Raw genomic sequence first — 19,934 nt, forward strand, 5'->3', positions numbered from 1 at the left:
CAGGCAAATGTCGTGTTGTCCCAGGTAACATGCCTGGCCTTGAACTCGCTGGAGTCGAGCCAGCGTCTGGACTATGACAAAAACCTCACAACAATTTTAAAAGTCCTTCCCGGATTACCTTAAACACTGTGGTATTATACAAAAGGCAGATTAACGTCAGTTTTACACATACACACTCAACATATATGGTGCAACTATATTCACACTTGTCTTTCTGGGAACTTTGGTTAAATGCTCCATATACAGGCTACTGAAATCATGTGATTTTGCGGCTGCAGGCATGTTCTGCATATTTATTGATTTGCCGCATTTTCAATTTACTCGATTATCTGCTGCATAATCTGCTGTTATTAACAACAAAAAATTCTCACTCAAACGCATTAAAAGTTACTAAAAATGAGGCCACACGTGTTGCAATGCAGTGGAAGGCACTTCGCAAAGGTTGACTGGTCACCTTTCTGTTGCATTTGGGTATCATAGTTGGGTGTCAAATTTGGCCTAATGTTGTGAAACCTTACCCCAGATAGTGTTTATGTGTAAAAATGACCCCCCAAAAAATAAGGTAATACTATCACAAAATGAGCTACATTACGCTGCATAATTTGACTTTTATTGGCACATAATTTAGTTAACCCTGTTGCATTTCCAGTGGCATAGACTAGATTATATTAATCTACGTTGAACAACCAAAGGTCCATTTTTCTCCAGAAAGTCAAAACTGCAGCAGCTTGCGAAGAATGACTTCAGGGCCATGATGACACAAATTTTATTCACAGACAACGTGCTTTTATTAATAATGTGCAAAGTTTACGTTTAAATGAAACATATGCCAAATGCAAAATGTGTAGCCTGTAATCCTACTTAAATGTTATATATAGTCCTACAATGAACAAAAGTGCTGATTTAACTTAGCATAACTGCTGATGCCATTTTAACTGAAAAATAAGGCGTTTTCCACATTGAATAGTTTTTTGTGCACATTGTTTTTTAAATTTCAACTGCTGTATTTTTCCAGAAGCCTTCTGTTAGCTAGTGCACACGCATTTGTTAATTATTAGACTACCGAAAGGGAGTTCTAACCAAGAGAAGAGGATGTGACCCGAAGAATGATTCATAGGAAGAACTGTCTGGACCACAGAACATCAACATTATGTTTTTCAATGTTCAATGTCTGGAAGCCTATTGTGCACCTCTGAGAAAATGGGGAATTTGCTGATATTCTATTGGAGGATGAAGAAGACAAAAAGAAAACAATGTTGCAGCATAGATTTTGTGCGTTTATATTTGTGCATGTTCCTAGAGTAACAGCTAGATTCCAAACCTTCCTCTCTGGGATTCCTTCCACTCTGGCTGGGGCGTATCTCTGAGTTTCTTTTACTTCTCTACATAAGAGGTTATTTAGCTTATTTCCTATGTCTGCTGACATGACTGAGAATAATTTTCCAGTCTGACATGAAAAGGCTTTATGCTTGCACATTGATTTTACCTACACAACTCTATATGGGGTATCTGAACTGACACTTTTTTTTCTCACATATTCTAAGTTAGACTAGAATTAGGGATTTTCCTTTATGGAAGATGCATGTTGTATTATTTCAGTATTAACTGTGATTATAACTAATATAGTATTCTATTTTATAATCAAATGTTGATTGATAAATGATATTTTCATACTAAAATTTAAGTTGAATACTTGCGGAGTAAAGAAATTAATGACTAAAGAAAGAAATAAAACCCTTAACCTATAATTAAATTTTTTTATTGACTGAACTGAAAAATGTTAAAGATTTATTGCTATGTAGAGGATTGCTCCTTACATCAACTTGTCAGCTAGCAAAGGTCCATAAGACCAGTGATGTGGGTTATTTAATGATTATACCAGTAGATTGAGGTTCACACAACCCTGCTCCCTCAACCTCCTTTTGTTCCAAGTAGGTGGCAGAAAAAAAATAGGAAATCTTTGATCAGAAGATTACATTTGCTCACGGCAAACAGAGCAGACTGGAGAGTGCCAAATCGAGTGAACCTTATGGAGGAGTGTCAGCAAGAAAAAGCTGCCTGAAAAAAACACCTTTTAGTGATCCTCTGGAAGTGACAAGACTGAATTTCTCCAGACTCCTAAATGTGGACTTGTTCTTCCACTGATCCTCCCTCACCATAAGACATTTATAAACATCCTCAGCTGGTACTGGAATCCTACTCATCATGCCCCATTTTTCAGAACTTGTTTTCCGTGCCTGTCCTTTTCTTTATGAATAATTTGTACATTGACCTCTTTTGTCATTATGAACTCCATGACACCATCATGGCTTTACTGAAAACTGGATAGTTTGGTATCAAACTTCTCACCACATTAAACCCACACTGATGCCAGTGTGGGATTTAATGAAAAATGCACTCAGAGGGCACCTTACAGATGCTCCCTGAAAAACGACCAGCCTCTGGTGGGTTCCATGACTGGTACACACCAGCCTGCCACCACAAGACATGTTTCTGGACCCCTGGGGTTGGAGCCTTCGCTCCCTGAGCCCAGGAACAAGGCCTTTCCTGGGTAGAGGTGGTCGGTGGCAGGGGAGCTTCAAAAGCGTTGCCACCTATGAAATGCGACCCCCAGCCTCTACTGCTATCAGGAGCAGGCCCCCTTTCTGTCTCCCCTACTTTTAGGCGGGAAGACAGGTGAGAAAAATTAGCACAGCCCAGAAGGTGTGCCCACCTCTGTCAACCCCACCCCTCAAGTGTGGGAGGTGAGGTGAAGCCTACCCTTCAGTGCCCGCCATCTTGCACATGGCTGGTACTCTCCAATTAGGATTAGGGATTGTGTCCACCTCCCACGTGCAGTGAGCACACCAAGGGTGTAGTCACCCTAAGAGCAGTAGCCCATCGGCTACTGACCTCAGACTCCTAAAACGCCCCCTAAATACAGTATTTAGGATCATCACTGAACCAAGGAGACGGATTCCCACAACCTACGGAGAAGAAGGACGAAAGAAGATGCCCAGCAGAGGAGACTGCAGAGAAGAACTGACTTGGGCCCAGCACTCCCGGCCTGTCTACAGTATCCAGAGATCCTGCGCCAAAAGTTGCCTTGTCCTGAAGCCAGTGACCTCCAGAACCCTGGGAGGACTGACTGACTTCAACAAAGACCAGATCTCCTGTTAACAGCAGGTCTGTTCAAAAGAAACTCCCAAGACAGACTCTGAGCCTGCTGTGGATAAAGAAACCAGACGCCTGGAACCATCACTGCACCCATCGCCTATGGCCCGAGTTTGAGTGGCTCACCGGTCCCAACTAGCCCCCCCCCCCATCGCTCCAGAGTCCACCATGGGTTGACCCCTCCAGGACTCCCCGACGTCGCCTGCAGACTCTGCATGGACAGCTCCCCAACCGCGAGTGGCCCGGTAGGGTGAAATCTGACCTCAAAAGTCACCCCTGCATCCAGCCGTCCTGCACTCTGAAGAAGAGAACCCAAGGTGCACCTACGTCCCCGAGCCTTCCACCTTACCTGACCAGCTGTTGGTTCGTCCAGATGTCTTCCTGGACCGAGCCTGCAGCCAAAATCCAAAACCGGAGAATCTTCATTGAAAGCAACAGGGCACCCGATGCCAAAACAGCACCTACAGTACTTTGGGTGCTAACTCGGATCCCCCTTTGCTCTGAGCCTAACACCAGAAGCTTTGCTCCCACAACTATGTGGCCTGCTTGTGAACAGCCACCAACAAGAGGCCCCCTATCCCTCATTGGATAACATTGGGCCTCAGCACTATGCACCCGACCAACCTAGTGCCGCTGATGGTGTTTCAAGAGTGCATCTTTGACCCTGGGTGAACCCTGGTTCTAACCCCAGAATACCAACTCCCACAAACTTTTACTTACCTGCAAACCGATAACTCAATTTCATTCCATAGGATTGCATTGACTGCTTTTCCTGAAAAGTGTGGAGTTGTTTTTGTATGAGAACTTGAAAAACTACAAATATCTAAAAACTGCTTTACTTACCCTTTCTCTAGCCAATGTCCCAGTGTGATATCTAGGCATATCACACTGAGTAGAAAAAGTAATCCATAAAGTGATCTTAAAAGTAATCAAAAGTAATCTGCCTTAATTTCCACTGTATTCATAAGTATTCACATACCTGTAACAAAGTCATTTTCATTCAGCCTGCTTGTATTGTTCAACTTGCTTTGAAAAGTATCACTTACACTTACCTAAGCCAGGCTTGCTTGTTTCTAGAAAAGAAATATAACTGAATAATATTTTTTATACAAACAAATTGGTCTGAGCTGTCTTTGAGTGTGTGACATCATTAGCTGATTGAATGTGTACAACACATGCTTAACACTACCCCCTGATAAAGGCTTACTGCTCTCCCACACGACCACAAATAGAGAGTAAGGTGCTATCTTACTTTTACCTCTGCCGGCCTTTGGGGTTCCAATGGACTCTGTGCACCTCAATTCGGTATAGTATATACAGAGCTAGCTTCCTACAACATCATATTGCGATCTCTATCACAAATAGTTGAATCTGGTGAGGAACAGAACACTGCAAGAAGTATTGGCAAAGTTGCTGTCCTTTTGAGACATCAAGGTACATTTTATGATCCCAGGGCATGTCTGCTCTGTAAAGCATGACACTAAGTGACAGGGGATCAGACTGGTCTTCACATTGATGCAATGTTTGGGATTAGGATTACAGCCAAGACATGAAGTCGACAACCTGGGCAGCAATGCTGTACTTATAAGTGGCATTTCCATCACAGAAGGAAAGTGCAGGAGAGTCACTGATGATGTCAGACTTGCACGCTCCACGTTAGTGCCACAACTTTCATTACCATTACTTCAACCCAACCATTACATCAAGTTGAATTACACTTCGCCTGATCAATATTTTTTATAAGGTACTTGCTTCTGAATTGGCTAGGGCTAAAGATAGCCAACTAAAAGTAGCCTGTTAAAGTAATTAGCGGCTCGGGGCAACGGTCAATTAAAGTAGTGGTGGTCAAAGTATTGCTATACATCTCAAAACAATCAGATGAACTGCTTTGGAAGTTATGACAAAGTCACAAAATACTAAGCAGAGCAACACCAACTTTAGGCTGTTCAAGGCCCTCTTGAGTGCTGACTCTGATGTAGAGGAGAAAATCAGGAACTGAAATAGGTATATGGTGATATCATGCAGAACAAAGGCTCAATGATTCAGAAGAATCCGCCTGGGTGGACAATCTTTAACGGTAAAGGGAGCTCAAATGTGGAACGCCCTGCCAGACGCTCTTAGACACGCTCCCAATCTGACCAATTTTAAAAAACTGCTTAAAACTCACCTCTTTCAAGTTCATGAATAGCAGACTCCTTTTTCCATTCTGATCCAGTTTCTTCCCCGCGCCAGGACAGTCTTGACTATCGGAGCGCGTTATAAATCCACATATAACATAACATAACATGAACTCCAATGCCTTAGGCGTGATAAGCTTTAGGGCCCCAAAGAGCTTGGACCTCGGTTAATGGATTATGGTAGGGATGTATGACGTTACATCGCAAACTTTTTCAACTCACACCATTACTGCGCAATTTTTACAACGCAGGAGCCTTTACAACGGAAGCCTTTACAACGCATGACATGACATAGCAGATGCTATTACAACGCATGCCATTACAACGTAAGTCTAGGTAAGTATATTATTTTTTTAACAAATGTAATTAATAAATATTTACTTAATTGTATTTATTAAATAAATATTTTATTAATATATTTGTAAATATATTTATATCTTTTTAAAAAATAGTGTCGGTGTTTAAAAATAATATTTAAAAACAAGTTAGTGTAAAACCCAAACCCAGCCCTGAACCCTAAAAATACCCCTGTAACCCTGTACCCCATAACCCAAACCTAGCCCTGAACCCTAAAAATACCCCTGTACCCCATAACCCAAACCTAGCCCTGAACCCTAAAAATACCCCTGTACCCCATAACCCAGCCCTGAACCCTAAAAATACCCCTGTACCCCATAACCCAAACCTAGCCCTGAACCCTAATAATTCCCCTGTACCCCATAACCCAAACCCAGCCCTGAACACTAAAAATACCCCTGTACCCCATAGCCCAAACCCAGCCTGAACCCTAAAAATACCCCTGTACCCCATAACCCAAACCTAGCCCTGAACCCTAAAAATACCCCTGTTTCCCATAACCAGCCCTGAACCCTAAAAATACCCCTGTACCCCATAACCCAAACCCAGCCCTGAACCCTAAAAATACCCCTGTACCCCATAACCCAAACCTAGCCCTGAACCCTAAAAATACCCCTGTACCCCATAACCCAAACCCAGCCCTGAACCCTAAAAATACCCCTGTACCCCATAACCCAAACCTAGCCCTGAACCCTAATAATGCCCCTGTACCCCATAACCCAGCCCTGAACCCTAAAAATACCCCTATACCCCATAACCCACACCCAGCCCTGAACCCTAAAAAAACCCTGTACCCCATAACCCAAACCTAGACCTGAACCCTAATAATACCCCTGTACCTCATAACCCAAAACTATATATATAAAATTACTTACATTAATTTATTTAATTTATTTTTAATTTTAAATGTTTAAATAAAATGATATACTTACCTATACTTACGTTGTAATGGCATGAGTTGTAATAGCATCTGCTATGTAATGTCATGCGTTGTAAAGGCATTCGTTGTAAAGGATCCTGCATTGTAATGGTGTGCGTTGAAAAAGAATGCGTTGTAAAAGTTGCGTTGAAACGGTTGTATACCTTATGGTAGGTGCCATGATGCAGCCACCCTTTAATTTTAAGAGACTGTACTATTGAATGGCGGAGCATGAATTTCTGCAACTAAAATCCCCGAAATGGAACTGTCCTTGAGTAGACAGGAGAAGGACATGCAGTGAATACAAGTTCAAAAGGAGGAGCTGTACCTTCCAGTACACAACAATCAACAAAACCTAGGACTACACCAAAGGGTTGTCCCCAACAAGTACTGGACCAAGAGGGGGTGCCGATAAGTCCAGAATGTGTGTGAGATGTCACTGTACGGACCAAGGTGGAAGGGCGGCAATAGGCTTTACAAGATTTTGTTGAGTTCACACTCACACTCTAATCCAGCTATTCATTAGCAAAGTCTGGCCAAAAGCACAACTAATGTACCACTGACTCACCTTTCGGTAGTTCAGACTGAACTCAAGTCTTAGCTCCAACAGAAGTTATTGGGGATGTAGGAACAAAACAATCAAAATGCAATACAGTTAAGAGGTAAAAAATGTAAAGGGCCTACTGTAATGTCTTGCATATATCTGTATAGCGGGACCCTTCTGGTCGCCGAAGGAATCCGTAGGAATGCCGTAAGCATGGTTAAATAAAGTTGGTATGTATTGTGAATCAGTTAACGGTTGGACTCTGAAGAATAAAGATGTGCACTACAGAGCTCCGTGTGTGGCGTATCATTTGCATGCTTCCGGGCTGGGAAGGACGCTACACCTACCTGCCCTTGCTGAAACAAAATGAAATCAACAAAAGACATCTTTATTTCCCTATTCATTTATGCAGGTGAACTGCATTTGGTTCTGTTCTACAAACGTGGTTGCACGGAGTTAGAAAAAGTATGTATATTATGCATGCTTTCATATTTTATTAAAATGCCTAGGGCTTACATAGAATCTCGATAGGTACCAACAAAATTATGTTTCAGGATGTAACTTCCGCCTGAGTTCAAGTTCAAGTTCAGAGATTTGTATAGCGCACTACTCACCCATAGGGTCTCAAGGCGCTTGTGGAAGGGGGAGCATTATTTATCGAATAGCCAGGTTTTAAGTTCCTTTCTGAAGGAAATGTGGTTCAGTGTGAGGCGGAGGAGAGTGGGGAGAGAGTTCCAGGTCTTGGCCGCCAGGTAGGAGAAGGATCTTCCTCCCATGGTGGATCTGTGGATGCGCGGAACTGCGACAAGCGCTTGGTTGGAGGATCTTAGTTGGCGGGTGGGTGTGTAGAAGGACAGTCGTGTGTTGAGGCATTCGGGTCCTAGTTTGTAGAGGGCCTTGTGAGCGTGGGTGAGGAGACGGAACGTTATTCTCTTGTTGACGGGGAGCCAGTGGAGGTCTTTCAGGTGGCCGGTGATATGAGCTTGGCGAGGGATGTCCAATATGAGTCTGGCCGATGCATTTTGGATGCGTTGGAGTTTTTTCTGTAATTTGGCTGTGTCGTTCCTGCGTAGAGGGTGTTTCCATAATCCAGTCGGCTAGTGACCAGTGCGTGGGTGACCGTCTTTCTTGTTTCGGTGGGGATCCAACGGAAGATTTTTTTGAGCATACGGAATACGTTGAAGCAGGAGGATGAGACGGCGTTAACTTGTTTGGTCATCGAGAGGGAGGAGTCTAGGATGAAGCCCAAGTTGGGTGCGTGGTCTGTGGGTATGGGTGCTGTGCCCAGGGCCGATGGCCACCAAGAGTCGTCCCATGCAGAGGGTGAAGATCCTAGGATGAGAACTTCCGTTTTGTCTGAGTTAAGTTTTAGGCGGCTGTTTTTCATCCATTCGGCTACTTCTTTCATGCCTTCATGAAGATTGGTTTTGGCGGTGTTAGGGTCTTTGGTGAGGGGAAGGATCAGCTGGGTGTCGTCAGCGTAAGAGATGTTGTTGAGGTTGTGTTGTCGCGCGATGGTTGCAAGGGGACTCATGTACACGTTGAAGAGGGTGGGACTGAGTGATGATCCTTGCGGGACTCCACAGATGACTTTGGTGGCCTCTGATTTGAAAGGGGGGAGTCGGACTCTCAGGGTTCTCCCGGCGAGGAACGAGATGATCCAATCCAGTGCTTTTCCTTGTATTCCGACGTTGCTGAGGCGTTGTATGAGGGTGCTATGACAGACTTTGTCGAAGGCGGCGGAGAGGTCGAGTAGGATGAGGGCAGCTGTTTCTCCGTTGTCCAGTATCATTCGGATGTCATCTGTTTCTGCAATGAGGGCGGTTTCGGTGCTGTGTTTGGCTCGAAAGCCAGACTGTGAGGGGTCGAGGGAGTTGTTGGATTCAAGGAAGGCGGCGAGCTGGCTATTGACGGCTTTCTAAAATGACTTTGGCTGGGAAAGTGGAGAAGTGTGGCTCAGGGGTTAGAGGCGGCAGACCCGGATGCTGAGATCGGCCCTGGACCAGGGTTCAATTCCCCGCCTCGGCGGGTCTTGGGCTCAAAAAATTCCACGGACTTGATAATTCTCGCTCCGGTGCCTTCTCAACTCACGGGTTCACACTCTGCGACTCTGGGCAATAGCTTGCTTAATCTCCACAACGGCCCCTCGCGGCGGGATGCCTGGCTTTCACCTTGTGGATACCCTGCCGGGGTTATCTCACAGGGGAATACCAGGACGGGTTCCCTAAGCAAGCGCCGGGAAACCCTTTGTGGGTAGCTGTGCGCTATATAAGCTCAAATACATTTACATTTACAAAGGGAGGAGGGAGATGGGGCGGTAGTTCTTAAGTTCAGAGGGGTCAGCTGTGGGCTTCTTCAGGAGGGCAGTGAGTTTGGCGTGTTTCCAGCTTTCTGGGAAGGTAGCGGAGTTGAAGGAGCAGTTGATGACATCATGGAGATGGGGTGCGATGATGGAGTCTGTTTTGTTGAAGATGTGGTGGGGACAGGGGTCGGTTGACGATCCAGAGTGGATGGAGTTCATCAGGCGGATGGTGTCTTCAGTGGTGATTGGGTTCCAGGCGTTAAGGTTGTTAGAGGTCGGTTTCGTTTTGGAGGTGGGTGGGGTGGGCTGTTCTTTCGAAGTGTTCTTAAAGCTGTTATGTATGTCGGCGATTTTGTTGTAGAAGAAAGAGGATAATGAGTCGCAGAGGTCTTGGGAGGGAGTAATGTCGTTTGAGGCTGCGGTGGGGTTGGTAAATTCTTTGACGATGTTGAATAGTTCCTTGCTGTTATGGGCGTTGTTGTTTAGTCGGTCCTTGAGTGCTGATTTCTTGGTTGCGCGGATCAATTGGTGGTGTTTGCTGGTGGCTGCCTTGAAGGTGGTCAGGTTGTCAGTGGTTGGGTTTTTTCTCCATGTTTTTTCTAGAGTACGGCATCGTTTCTTGGAGTTTTTAGGGTCATCGTTGAACCAGGGGGCCTTTTTGTTATCTTGTTTGATCTGGTGGTTTCTTAGGGGTGCTAATTTGTCAGCGCTGTGAGTGATCCATTGTTTGAGTTTGGTGGCAGCTTCATTTGGGTCTGATGAGAGGGCTGGAGGATTTTGGTAGAGCGATGTGATGAGTTGGTCGGAGGTGATTTTGTTCCAGTTTCTTCGAGGAATAGGTTGTGGGGGATTGTGAGTCGTGGTAGTTTTGTAGCTGTAGTGAACACAGCTGTGGTCCGTCCAATGGAGAGCTGTGGTGTGATTGAAGGAGATGTATTTGCTGGAGGTGAAGATAGGGTAGAGCGTGTGTCCGGTATAGTGGGTGGGGGTGTCAACAAGTTGTTTGAGTCCGAGATTGGCCATGTTGTCCAGAAGGGTGGTGGTGTTGTGGTCGTTTTTCTTTTCCAGGTGGAAGTTGAAGTCTCCCAGTAGAATGTAGTTCTCGGAGGGGAGGGCATGAGGGCTGATGAAGTCAGTGATGTCTTTGCAGAATAGTTTACGGGTTCCTGGTGGTCTGTAGATGAGGGTGCCTCTAAGTGTGGTCCTGGGGTCAGTGTGGATCTGGAAGTGGAGGTGTTCGGCGGTCGCAAGGTAGTCGTCGAAGCTGGTCGTGATTCTGATGGTGTTTTTATGAACGATGGCTATGCCTCCTCCTGTTTGGTTGGTACGGTCTTTTCGGATGATCTTGTACGCGTCTGGGATGGCTATGGCGATGTCTGGTGATGATGATGCGTTCATCCAGGTTTCTGTAAGGAAGGCGATGTCCGGTGACGCAGTGTCGAGTAGGTCCCAGAGTTCTGTGGCGTGTTTGTGGATCGAGCGGGTGTTTAGCAGGATGCATTTCAGGTGGTTAGAGTCAGAGTTGTGTTTGGAGGTCGTGGATTTGGTGTGGGTCTTGATGCTGGTAAATTTGCAGGAGTGGCAGGCGAAGGGACCGTGGGTACGGCCTGGGGCAGCTTCTTAGCATTGTGGTGTGCGTCCGGGGTTAAGGGCTAGGAGGGTGGTGGCGGCATACGTTATGAGGGTGGAGTGTGGTTTGCGGGAACCAGGGGGTCTGGCGCAGACGGGCTTACCTTTGGCGCACCTTCGGCGCGCATGGGGCGCGACCACTGCGCGTGAACGCTGCGCGCAAAAGCATCTGTCATATGTGGATATGGGAAGGGGGAGGGGCGAGGGAGGGTCAGCTGGGAGGCGGGAAGCGGGGCGGAGATCCGGGAAGGGAGGTACCAACAACAACAACAACGATCACACAAAATGGCTGCGAGCCAAAATCGCCACAGGGTTGGGGCACAGGTAGCGGCACAATCAGGGAAAATAAACAAGCACAATACAATTTAGTACAATCAATCAGGCACAATTGAGGACAGGTCTACAGCGCACCCAGGCAGTCTTCGCGCAGATAGATGATCACGCTAATACAGGCTAATACAGGCAGTCAGGCAACCTAGCGTCATGCAATAATATGTTTGCACAATCTCTGGCAATGGCAGCAGCGGCAGCAGCTAGGCGAGCAGGCAGGCAGTGGTGGTCTTAAAGAGCGCTAACGATACCACTTGGAGGCGGGGAGCTGCGTGAGGAGCGACCGTTACTGCTGGAAGCAGGGCGGTCACAGCGAGACACACGGGGATCAGGGTAGATAGTATCAGTGGGAGGGAGGGTCAGCTGGGAGGCGGGAAGCGGGGCGGAGATCCGGGAAGGGAAGTACCAACAACAACAACAACAGATCGCACAAAATGGCTGCGAGCCAAAATCGCCACAGGGTTGGGGCACAGGTAGCGGCACAATCAGGGAAAATAAACGAGCACAATACAATTTAGTACAATCAATCAGGCACAATTGAGGACAGGTCTACAGCGCACCCAGGCAGTCTTCGCGCAGATAGATGATCACGCTAATACAGGCTAATACAGGCAGTCAGGCAACCTAGCGTCATGCAATAATATGTTTGCACGATCTCTGGCAATGGCAGCAGCAGCTAGGCGAGCAGGCAGGCAGCGGTGGTCTTAGAGAGCGCTAATGATACAGAATTTGTTGTAAGGTAATGTTGATTTGCTTCTACATGCAAAAGTGATGAGTAGAAGCCAATACAATCTACATGCATGTATCACGAGGGATCATGAGGGAGAAAAATATACTTGATGTGGGTCTTCTAAGATCTAAACCAAGGCTGAAGTATTACGTACTTGCCGCTAAGAGGTAAGGACAGAAAAGGGAAGAAATCGTAGACAACAGATCATGCTTTTATAAAAAATGGATGAAAATCTAAAGCATTAAAAATACTCAAAATAACATAAAATAATCTCTTACTTTAACTAAGCAATTAAAATTGCTGAGAAATAGCAAAACTCAACACACATATGGGTGCTAAAACACAATGCTCCTCTCACCTCTCTCCTTCAGGTTGTGCAAAGGTTTTAAAGGGTTAAAATACAATTGTGGGTTGAAATACTGAAGTGAGATAATGAAACTACTATGTTCTTTATTTTGATTTGGGTTCTTTAATACGAGTTCTAGCAGGCAGAGTCTTTTGGCTGAGATAAGGTGGGGAACCTCCTGGGTGGGCACTTTGCTTTAGCTGTAGGCTTCTAGTGGCCTTCTGGTAGGATCTGTACTAAGGTACCACAGCTTTGGACAAGCAAGCACTCCTCTCACTTTTTTGGATTTGGGAGATTGATATATCCCAGATTCTGCTACTTGCTCTGCAAGAGAACCAGTGCAGTGCAAACACAGAGGCTCCAACAGCAAAACATGCTGTCAGCCGTTTGGCTTTGTGAATGCCTGGTGTGTTACGATTTTATTTACAAAGTTATTGTAGGAGGAATGTGTCAAGCTCTCGCCAATTTAACACCTTGCCTGCGGCAGGAATTCCAGCCTGTGCTGGACTTTCCAATCGCGGGCGGGTTGTGACGGAACTCAGCCGTTATGCGCACAGGCCGCCTGTGGCTTATGACGGCTGGGTTCCGTCACGAGCAAAATATATATATATATATATATATATATATATATTGGCTAAAAGCAAAAATTATTATTTGATCTAAAAATGCGCCCATTGCCATTGTAGTCTCTGGTACTGAAGGCAACTACTTGTTGTGTGGGTGTACTTTTGGTGAGAGTGTCACTCACTTGTAGTTAGCCAATGGCTGAAGTGGGATAACCTAATGCTCCCTGCTGTAGTGGGTGGAAGAAAAATGTGAATGACACACCAGCAGACCAATGAATGAAGAGGGTTGGCTGAAAGCCTCTAAATATAAATATATATATATAAATATATATATATATATATATATATATATATATATATATATATATATATATATATATATATATATATATATATATATATATTCAAGAAAACTCGTCCCAAATCCACAAGACTGCAAAAATCCTGCACAGCTCTGGACAAACGAAGAGAGGAACCCAGGAATGGTGCCAAACAAGTGTGATTTATTTCAGCTCAATCTCGCTCAGCATGCCCGCCATTACGCGTTTCGACAGTATCCACTGTCTTGATCACATGATGTGATCGCAAAGTTACATGGGATTTTATCCATCTAATCATAGACACTAAAGGTGGACTAAATTATAACCACCACATTTAAAACATAGCATTCATTCAAAAGGGTACATGGAAACAACAGAAGGACTACAGCTATTTTGTATAGTCCAGTTCCATCTTGAATATAACCCATAGTGGGTAAATAAACTGAAGTATATACATGTGCAAATACGCAAATAAATAGCATGTACAAAAAAACTTTCATAAATATATACATATAAATATATAAATATATAATTCATTTAAAACCATTGTTGAATTTCATGATTTACAAGAGGACAGTGTTTCACAAACCCTTGTTGAAAAAACGTTCAAAGAATATATCCCAAGTGGGAATTTCCAGTAAAGTGTCGTGTGCTGTATGTAAACAAAGACCATATATAAACACACAAATTTGAAAGTATCAAATTCCCATATTGTAACAAGGAGCAGCCATCATCGCAAAAATTGCAAATAAAGAATATATTGAAAGTGATTGAGTGCAAGTATCTCAGTTTTTTTAAAAAGGGAAGAGCCCCTCCCTATTTCATATTCATCAATCTGACAGATGTTAATACACAGCAGCAACCAAAAAATGCAAAACAATTCTATTGACTGCAAATCTTGTGATTTATGAATTTATGAATTTAGAACAGTCTATTCTAGTAACTAAACAGTATGGTTAAGTCCAGCTCTGGTATAGGTACACCTTATTTTCTGAAAAGAACTACAAACAAGTGTATAGGTCCTCACTGGCGTTAAGACCTCCAGGGGCACGACTGTTAAGTTCTAAGATGTACCTAGTTTCAAGTACCCTGAGCAGCCCATCCCTATTTCCCCCTCTCTTCAGGGGTGGCACACAATCTATAACAAAATAGGTAAGATGTTTGGGATCACTCCCGTGTACCGCCTGAAAATGGCGTGCCACAGGGTAGGCTTGTTCATTATTGGTGATTGCCCTCAAGTGCTGCAGTATTCTCCTGTGAACCGGCAGCCGGGTACTCCCTACATACCTAAGTTCACAGGGGCACTGCAGCACATAAACGGCAAACTCCGTTTTGCAAGATAACTGTTTAGTTATCAGAACTGGATCTTCCTTGAAAGGAATGAGGTAGCAGGTTGTATTGCATCCGTTTTTACAGGCTTTACAGCTGGAACATTTCAGAAAACCTTTCCTCAAATTCATAAAGGTCTTAGATGTTGGGAGTTCCAAATGATTTTTCACTAGCCTGTCTGACATGGAGGTAGATTTCCTAAAGGAAAACTCTGGCCTTCTGCCCACTGAACCCCCAATGACGGGATCCCCCGTCACTAGGTTCCAGTTGCGGCTGAAAATCCGCCTGATTTCCCTATGTTGCTGGTTGTAAGTAACCACGACTCTAGAGCTATCTTTGGGTGCTACATCTGACTCAGTGTCATTCTTAGATTTAGGCACTAGAATCTCTGCCCTGGTCAGATTATTGGCTCGCTCCATGGCCCTAGTGACCGTATTAGCTGAATATCCACGTGCCAAAAAGCGCAAACGACTTTCATCCATAGCTCTAGTGCACTCCCTCTCATCACTGCAAATTCTATTGATGCGAAGCATCTCCCCAAAGGGGATGCTTTGTATCAAGTGATGCGGGTGCTGACTTGCCGCGTGCAAAATAGTGTTGCCTGCATATATAATTTTAGTGAAGTCAAAAGTTCTTGGAAAACGCCAGCGCCCAAAAAACTTTCAAGTTCTTGTCCTGCTGCTTAGTTGCTCTTTCTCCCACATCGCACTTAAGACATGGAACGACCTCCCTCGACACATCAGAGACTCCTCCTCACTTCTTGAGTTCTGCAAGCAGCTGAAGACCTGGCTCTTCGTATAAGCACCTTGGGAACCACACACCTGCCCAAGCGCATGGATACCCTCTCGGATGATTAGAGTGCTGTACAGATCAACATAGCATAACACGTATCTGGTGCTGATCACAACATGTACCAACTACTGGGTAAAAACTTGTAATCCCTCAATTTATTTTTCCATGAAAAGCTCTGTACATCCAGTTGCATAACACAGCCCCACACAAACAGGGCGTTTTCACACTTGAAGGCAGTAGCCTTGTTAAGTACCCGCTCTCTCAGCTGCAGCCTCCTAACAGGTCTGCGTCACCCTAAACTTTTAAGATGTTCTTAATGGCCGCCTCTCCTCTTCAAGAGGAACTCATAAATAACCCTACAAAGAATACCATGATGGAGTGAGCGGCCTGGGGTGTAAGAGGTGGTTAACTAGGTCGCACAGGGAGAGAGAGAAATTATGAAAATAGTAATTATAAATAAAAGGTAAATGGAGAGTAAGGGTGTGAGAAAGGAAATACATAAAATGTAAGGAGGGGAGGGATAAAATAAGTGGGGAAAGGAAATACATTAATTAAACTATAAAGATGAATAGAAGCAAGAAAAAAGAAAGGGAGAGAGAGTGAAAAGAGTAGCATGAAAGAGGATGACTAAAGGAAGGAACGTCAAATGAAAGAAATGAAGAAATTAAAGAAGAGATAAAAAGATGAACTGTAGAAAGGATGGAAGGGGTGATCAAGGACAAAGGGGGTGGGGGATATAATGAGGAGAAAGAGAGGTAGGGAGAAGAAGGAAGGGTGACTGGAGCATGGGGTTGATTAATGAAGGCCACATCTGGATGTTTTTTCCAGTCCAGGCCCATCTCTGGAGCATTATGTTCACATCTGCACATTTCTGGAGCCCACTTCTCCATGAGAACAGACACAGACTGGAGACAGTCCAGGGACGGCTAACAGAGACTCCAACAACCTCAAGTCGTGTGTGCTTCAGCAAAGGTCTGAAGAGCCTTTCCCTGCACAATGCCGCCTCTTACACTGTTCATTCCATTTGGGAATCACAAACCCTCTCTAACACACCCCTCTTCTGAAGAGGGGTGTCTTAGAGAGGTTTTGTGATTCCCAAATGGAATGAACAGTGTAAGAGGCGGCATTGTGCAGGGAAAGGGACCACAGCACCAGAGATCGGGGATCAGGAGTAGCTTTGGAAAATAAATACACATGGAAAAGCCTCATGCAGCAATGGCGGAGACCAATGCAGTGAAAGAATTAGAACAGGCCTTAGGGACTCTCGGGGCGATTTGTCCTTGGCTGGCGGCCATGTTGGGTCAGTGTTATCCATACATGGGTATACTGAATGTGCCATAAAGTCTTAGATGAAGGGTGACTTGGGGCAACGGTTTGACGGCCTGAGTGCTGCACATCCTGCAATCCCTCCTGGCACCGGTGGGTTCTTACCTCAATGGGCTGAGAGTGCCGCTCCCGCCTGTGGTCTGAATGGGCGCTTGAAAGCTGCAAATTAAGACAGAACTGCGAGGTAAACGTGAGTGTACAAACTGCATAAACCATACCCACCCACAAGATCACATCACATGCTCACAATCAACTACATCGCACAGACAAGTTCCCTCATGTCACACACTGATACTGGAGCATATGCGAAGACCTGGCATGACATACACGGCGATGCACAGGACCGCATACCGACATTTTCTTGGTTCATACAGACGAGCACCTTACTCTGATGAAATAGAGATTTATGCACATCATATCTTACAGAGGAGTTCCAAGAGTCACAGAAAAATCGTCAGGGCCATTGGAATTATGCTAATTTGCGACAGCAACATTTCCCTCATAATTATGGATTTGCTGCATTTGATACATAACACATCATCTGCTGATTTTTATAAAACAATTTGTTTCTAGGTCAAATGGATAAACAGTTACAAAAAAAGCAGTGACTCGTGAAAGGCCCACTGCAAAGGCTGACTGTACCCTTTCTCTTACATATTCCTACATTTGGGTGTTAGACTAGTATTAATGAGGCGGTATTACCACAGAATATTGGCACAAACAACATTGAGATAGAAGAATATCGAAGACAGTATATCGAGGGACAAAATATCAAAAGGTAAGTGCGTACGGGAAGTATAAATGTACTATTCCTAACTCCACACCTACATACCTTGTAGATATATGTACCGTGTAGGTGAATATATGTAGAGTCAGGTATAGAAAATATATACTGACATGATTTTGTTTCGACTTTATGTCCCACCGATATTGTGGGATCTTCGATTTTCAGGGTGCACACTGATGGGGTGAAACCTTTGCCCAGACCTTTAACTTGTGTAAAAATGACGTGATACTATCACAAAATGTACCACATAATACTCCACAGTGTGCCTTTTTTGCCACATACTTAGTCAACTTAGCCGCATAATTTGGTCCTCCCCTGCCGTATAATTCCAGTGGCCCTGTTGAGGGACACATATAGATCTGTCGCCAGTGTTACATGCTGCCTAACTCCCACGATAAAATATAGACCAACTCCTAAGTCACCAACATATCAAACTCTGGGTCATATGCAGCCCAGCATCCAGATCGCACACAAACTGGTCTGTGAGGCCTGGTCCCCGTACCTGGCTCGGCTGGCTGTTCACAGGTGTTCTTCCGGTACTGCCCTGGTATGTGCCCCCGAGCGTCCATGGTGCAGCGGGTGAATGTTCCTGTCTCGGCGCCCCCTCCTCGGCCAGCCTGCTGCACAGACACAAAAGGTGAATTCACGCATTTTAACGGTTGTCCTGACAACAGCCCTGGAGCTTCTTCGAGCAGATCTAAACTTGCCTGCAAAGGCCCGAGCCCTCCCAGCAGCACAGCTCGGGGCTGCAGGGCCAACTCGCACCCTCTTCCTCACTGGGGGCATCACAGCCAATGAGCTTCCACTGAGGTGTGAATATTGCTTTATGAGTGTAGCCAATCTTTCTGCGTCTTACTGAGGCGGGTTCTCCCATTAAGCCAGTCCCCATCAGCCTCAATCTGCTCCTGCCTCAATGAGACTGTCCTTTTCTCAGTTGAGCTGCCCACTTTCACTCAGCCTACACCTCACACCATCTCTTCTTTATCATCCAGTTAGTCTCTGTCTCACTCCGCCTGCCTCTGTCTCTCTCAGTCTCTCCTGGTTTAATTTAGAGTGTTCCGCATCACACAGTCCGTCAGTCTGTCCTTCCCTCTCTTTGATTACTGCTCTCTGATTTCCTCTGGACCGGTCTCCATCTATCTCCACGTCTGTCCTTCACCCTGTCTCCGTCAGCCCCTGCTATCACAAGGCCCCTCTCGGTGTCACACACTTGTTTATCTCAATCTCAGTCGAACTGTCTAAATCGGACTCTGTCTCTCCAAATCTAACACTTTCCAGTATGTTGGTCCTCTCTCTCCCTGTTTCACTTCATCAGGCCATACCTACTACCTCATTCATAATTAATATGCCACTGTCTCACTCCGTTTCTTCTCTTCCATCTGAGTCTGTCTCATTTTCATCCAGTTGGTCCCCATCTTAATCCATCTACTGCTGTCTAACTCATTCTGTTCCTGTCTCCTCCACTCTATACGGGTTTTAAGACATACCTCACTGATGAGGCCCAACTGGGCCGAAACAGGTCTGGGGTTACGTGTGGAGCCTCTGTCTGAGGAGGCACGGTGGGTGAAAAATGATGGACTGGAATGCAGCACTAGTGATTGCTACTGCCTGGGACTTTACACCCTCACGGGTCATGTTCGCGCTATATAAAACTTCATAAATAAAAAATAAAATGTTGTGAAGCTTCCACCCATGAGCTCAGTGTTTTCCTCACTGTGATACTCGAAGTGGCAGGGGAATGTCCTCGCTGTGCCGCAGGAAACAAGCTGAACCTCGCTGAGGAGGCCTCAATAGGATGAAACTGGCAGGGGCTGCTTGTGCTCCCATTCAGAGCAGACTTGACCTGTTCCAAATGGAGCAGGTCCAAGGCTGATTTATATATTGCTGCTTTCTGTCTGGAGTGGCAACAAAAGGCAGGAATGCGGCCCCAAGCGCTTGCCAGGGACTGAATCTTTTACAAGCGTCCACACACTATATTTAATTTGCCATCATTCTAACTGTTCACATCCCATTCATGCTGCTCCTGCCTCGCTCAGGGCGTCTTTCTCTCTCTATCCGGGTAGAATTCTGTTCTGGTCTTAGTCTGTTTGGCCTGGAGTCATTCTGTCTCACAGTGTTCCCATCTTAAACTCTTCATTTCTCACTTAGTCTGCCTCACATTATTCAGTATGTCTCTGTCAGCTTTTCTCCCGCTCACCCAGTCAGTTTCTAGAACACAGTCTGTCTAGCTTGTCTCTTTCCAGCTCATCCAGTTCCCCATTCTTGCTTATCCTCTGCCTGTCTCACACCATCACTTTCTTACTTCATTTAACATGTTTTCTCTCCAA

At 45.1% G+C, this 19,934-nt stretch overlaps 1 protein-coding gene across 7 annotated transcripts in view; it reads right to left on the minus strand.

Moving 5' to 3' along the window:
• Positions 1-19,934, minus strand: part of SORBS3 (sorbin and SH3 domain containing 3) — a 369,145-nt gene that overhangs the window by 128,703 nt on the left and 220,508 nt on the right. For 6 of the 7 annotated variants that reach the window (XM_086943626.1, XM_086943631.1, XM_086943630.1 and 3 more), the window contains 2 exons: positions 18,110-18,227; positions 16,926-16,979 (listed from right to left, as the gene is read on the minus strand). In XM_086943626.1, the coding sequence (XP_086799752.1) occupies positions 16,926-16,979; positions 18,110-18,227 (172 nt within the window). The remainder of the gene's footprint in view (positions 1-16,925; positions 16,980-18,109; positions 18,228-19,934) is intronic. The other variant, XM_086943628.1, reaches the window with a different exon arrangement.

This window comes from Lissotriton vulgaris, chromosome 11 (genome assembly GCF_964263255.1).
Source record: "Lissotriton vulgaris chromosome 11, aLisVul1.2, whole genome shotgun sequence".
Taxonomy (NCBI): Eukaryota; Metazoa; Chordata; class Amphibia; order Caudata; family Salamandridae; genus Lissotriton; species Lissotriton vulgaris.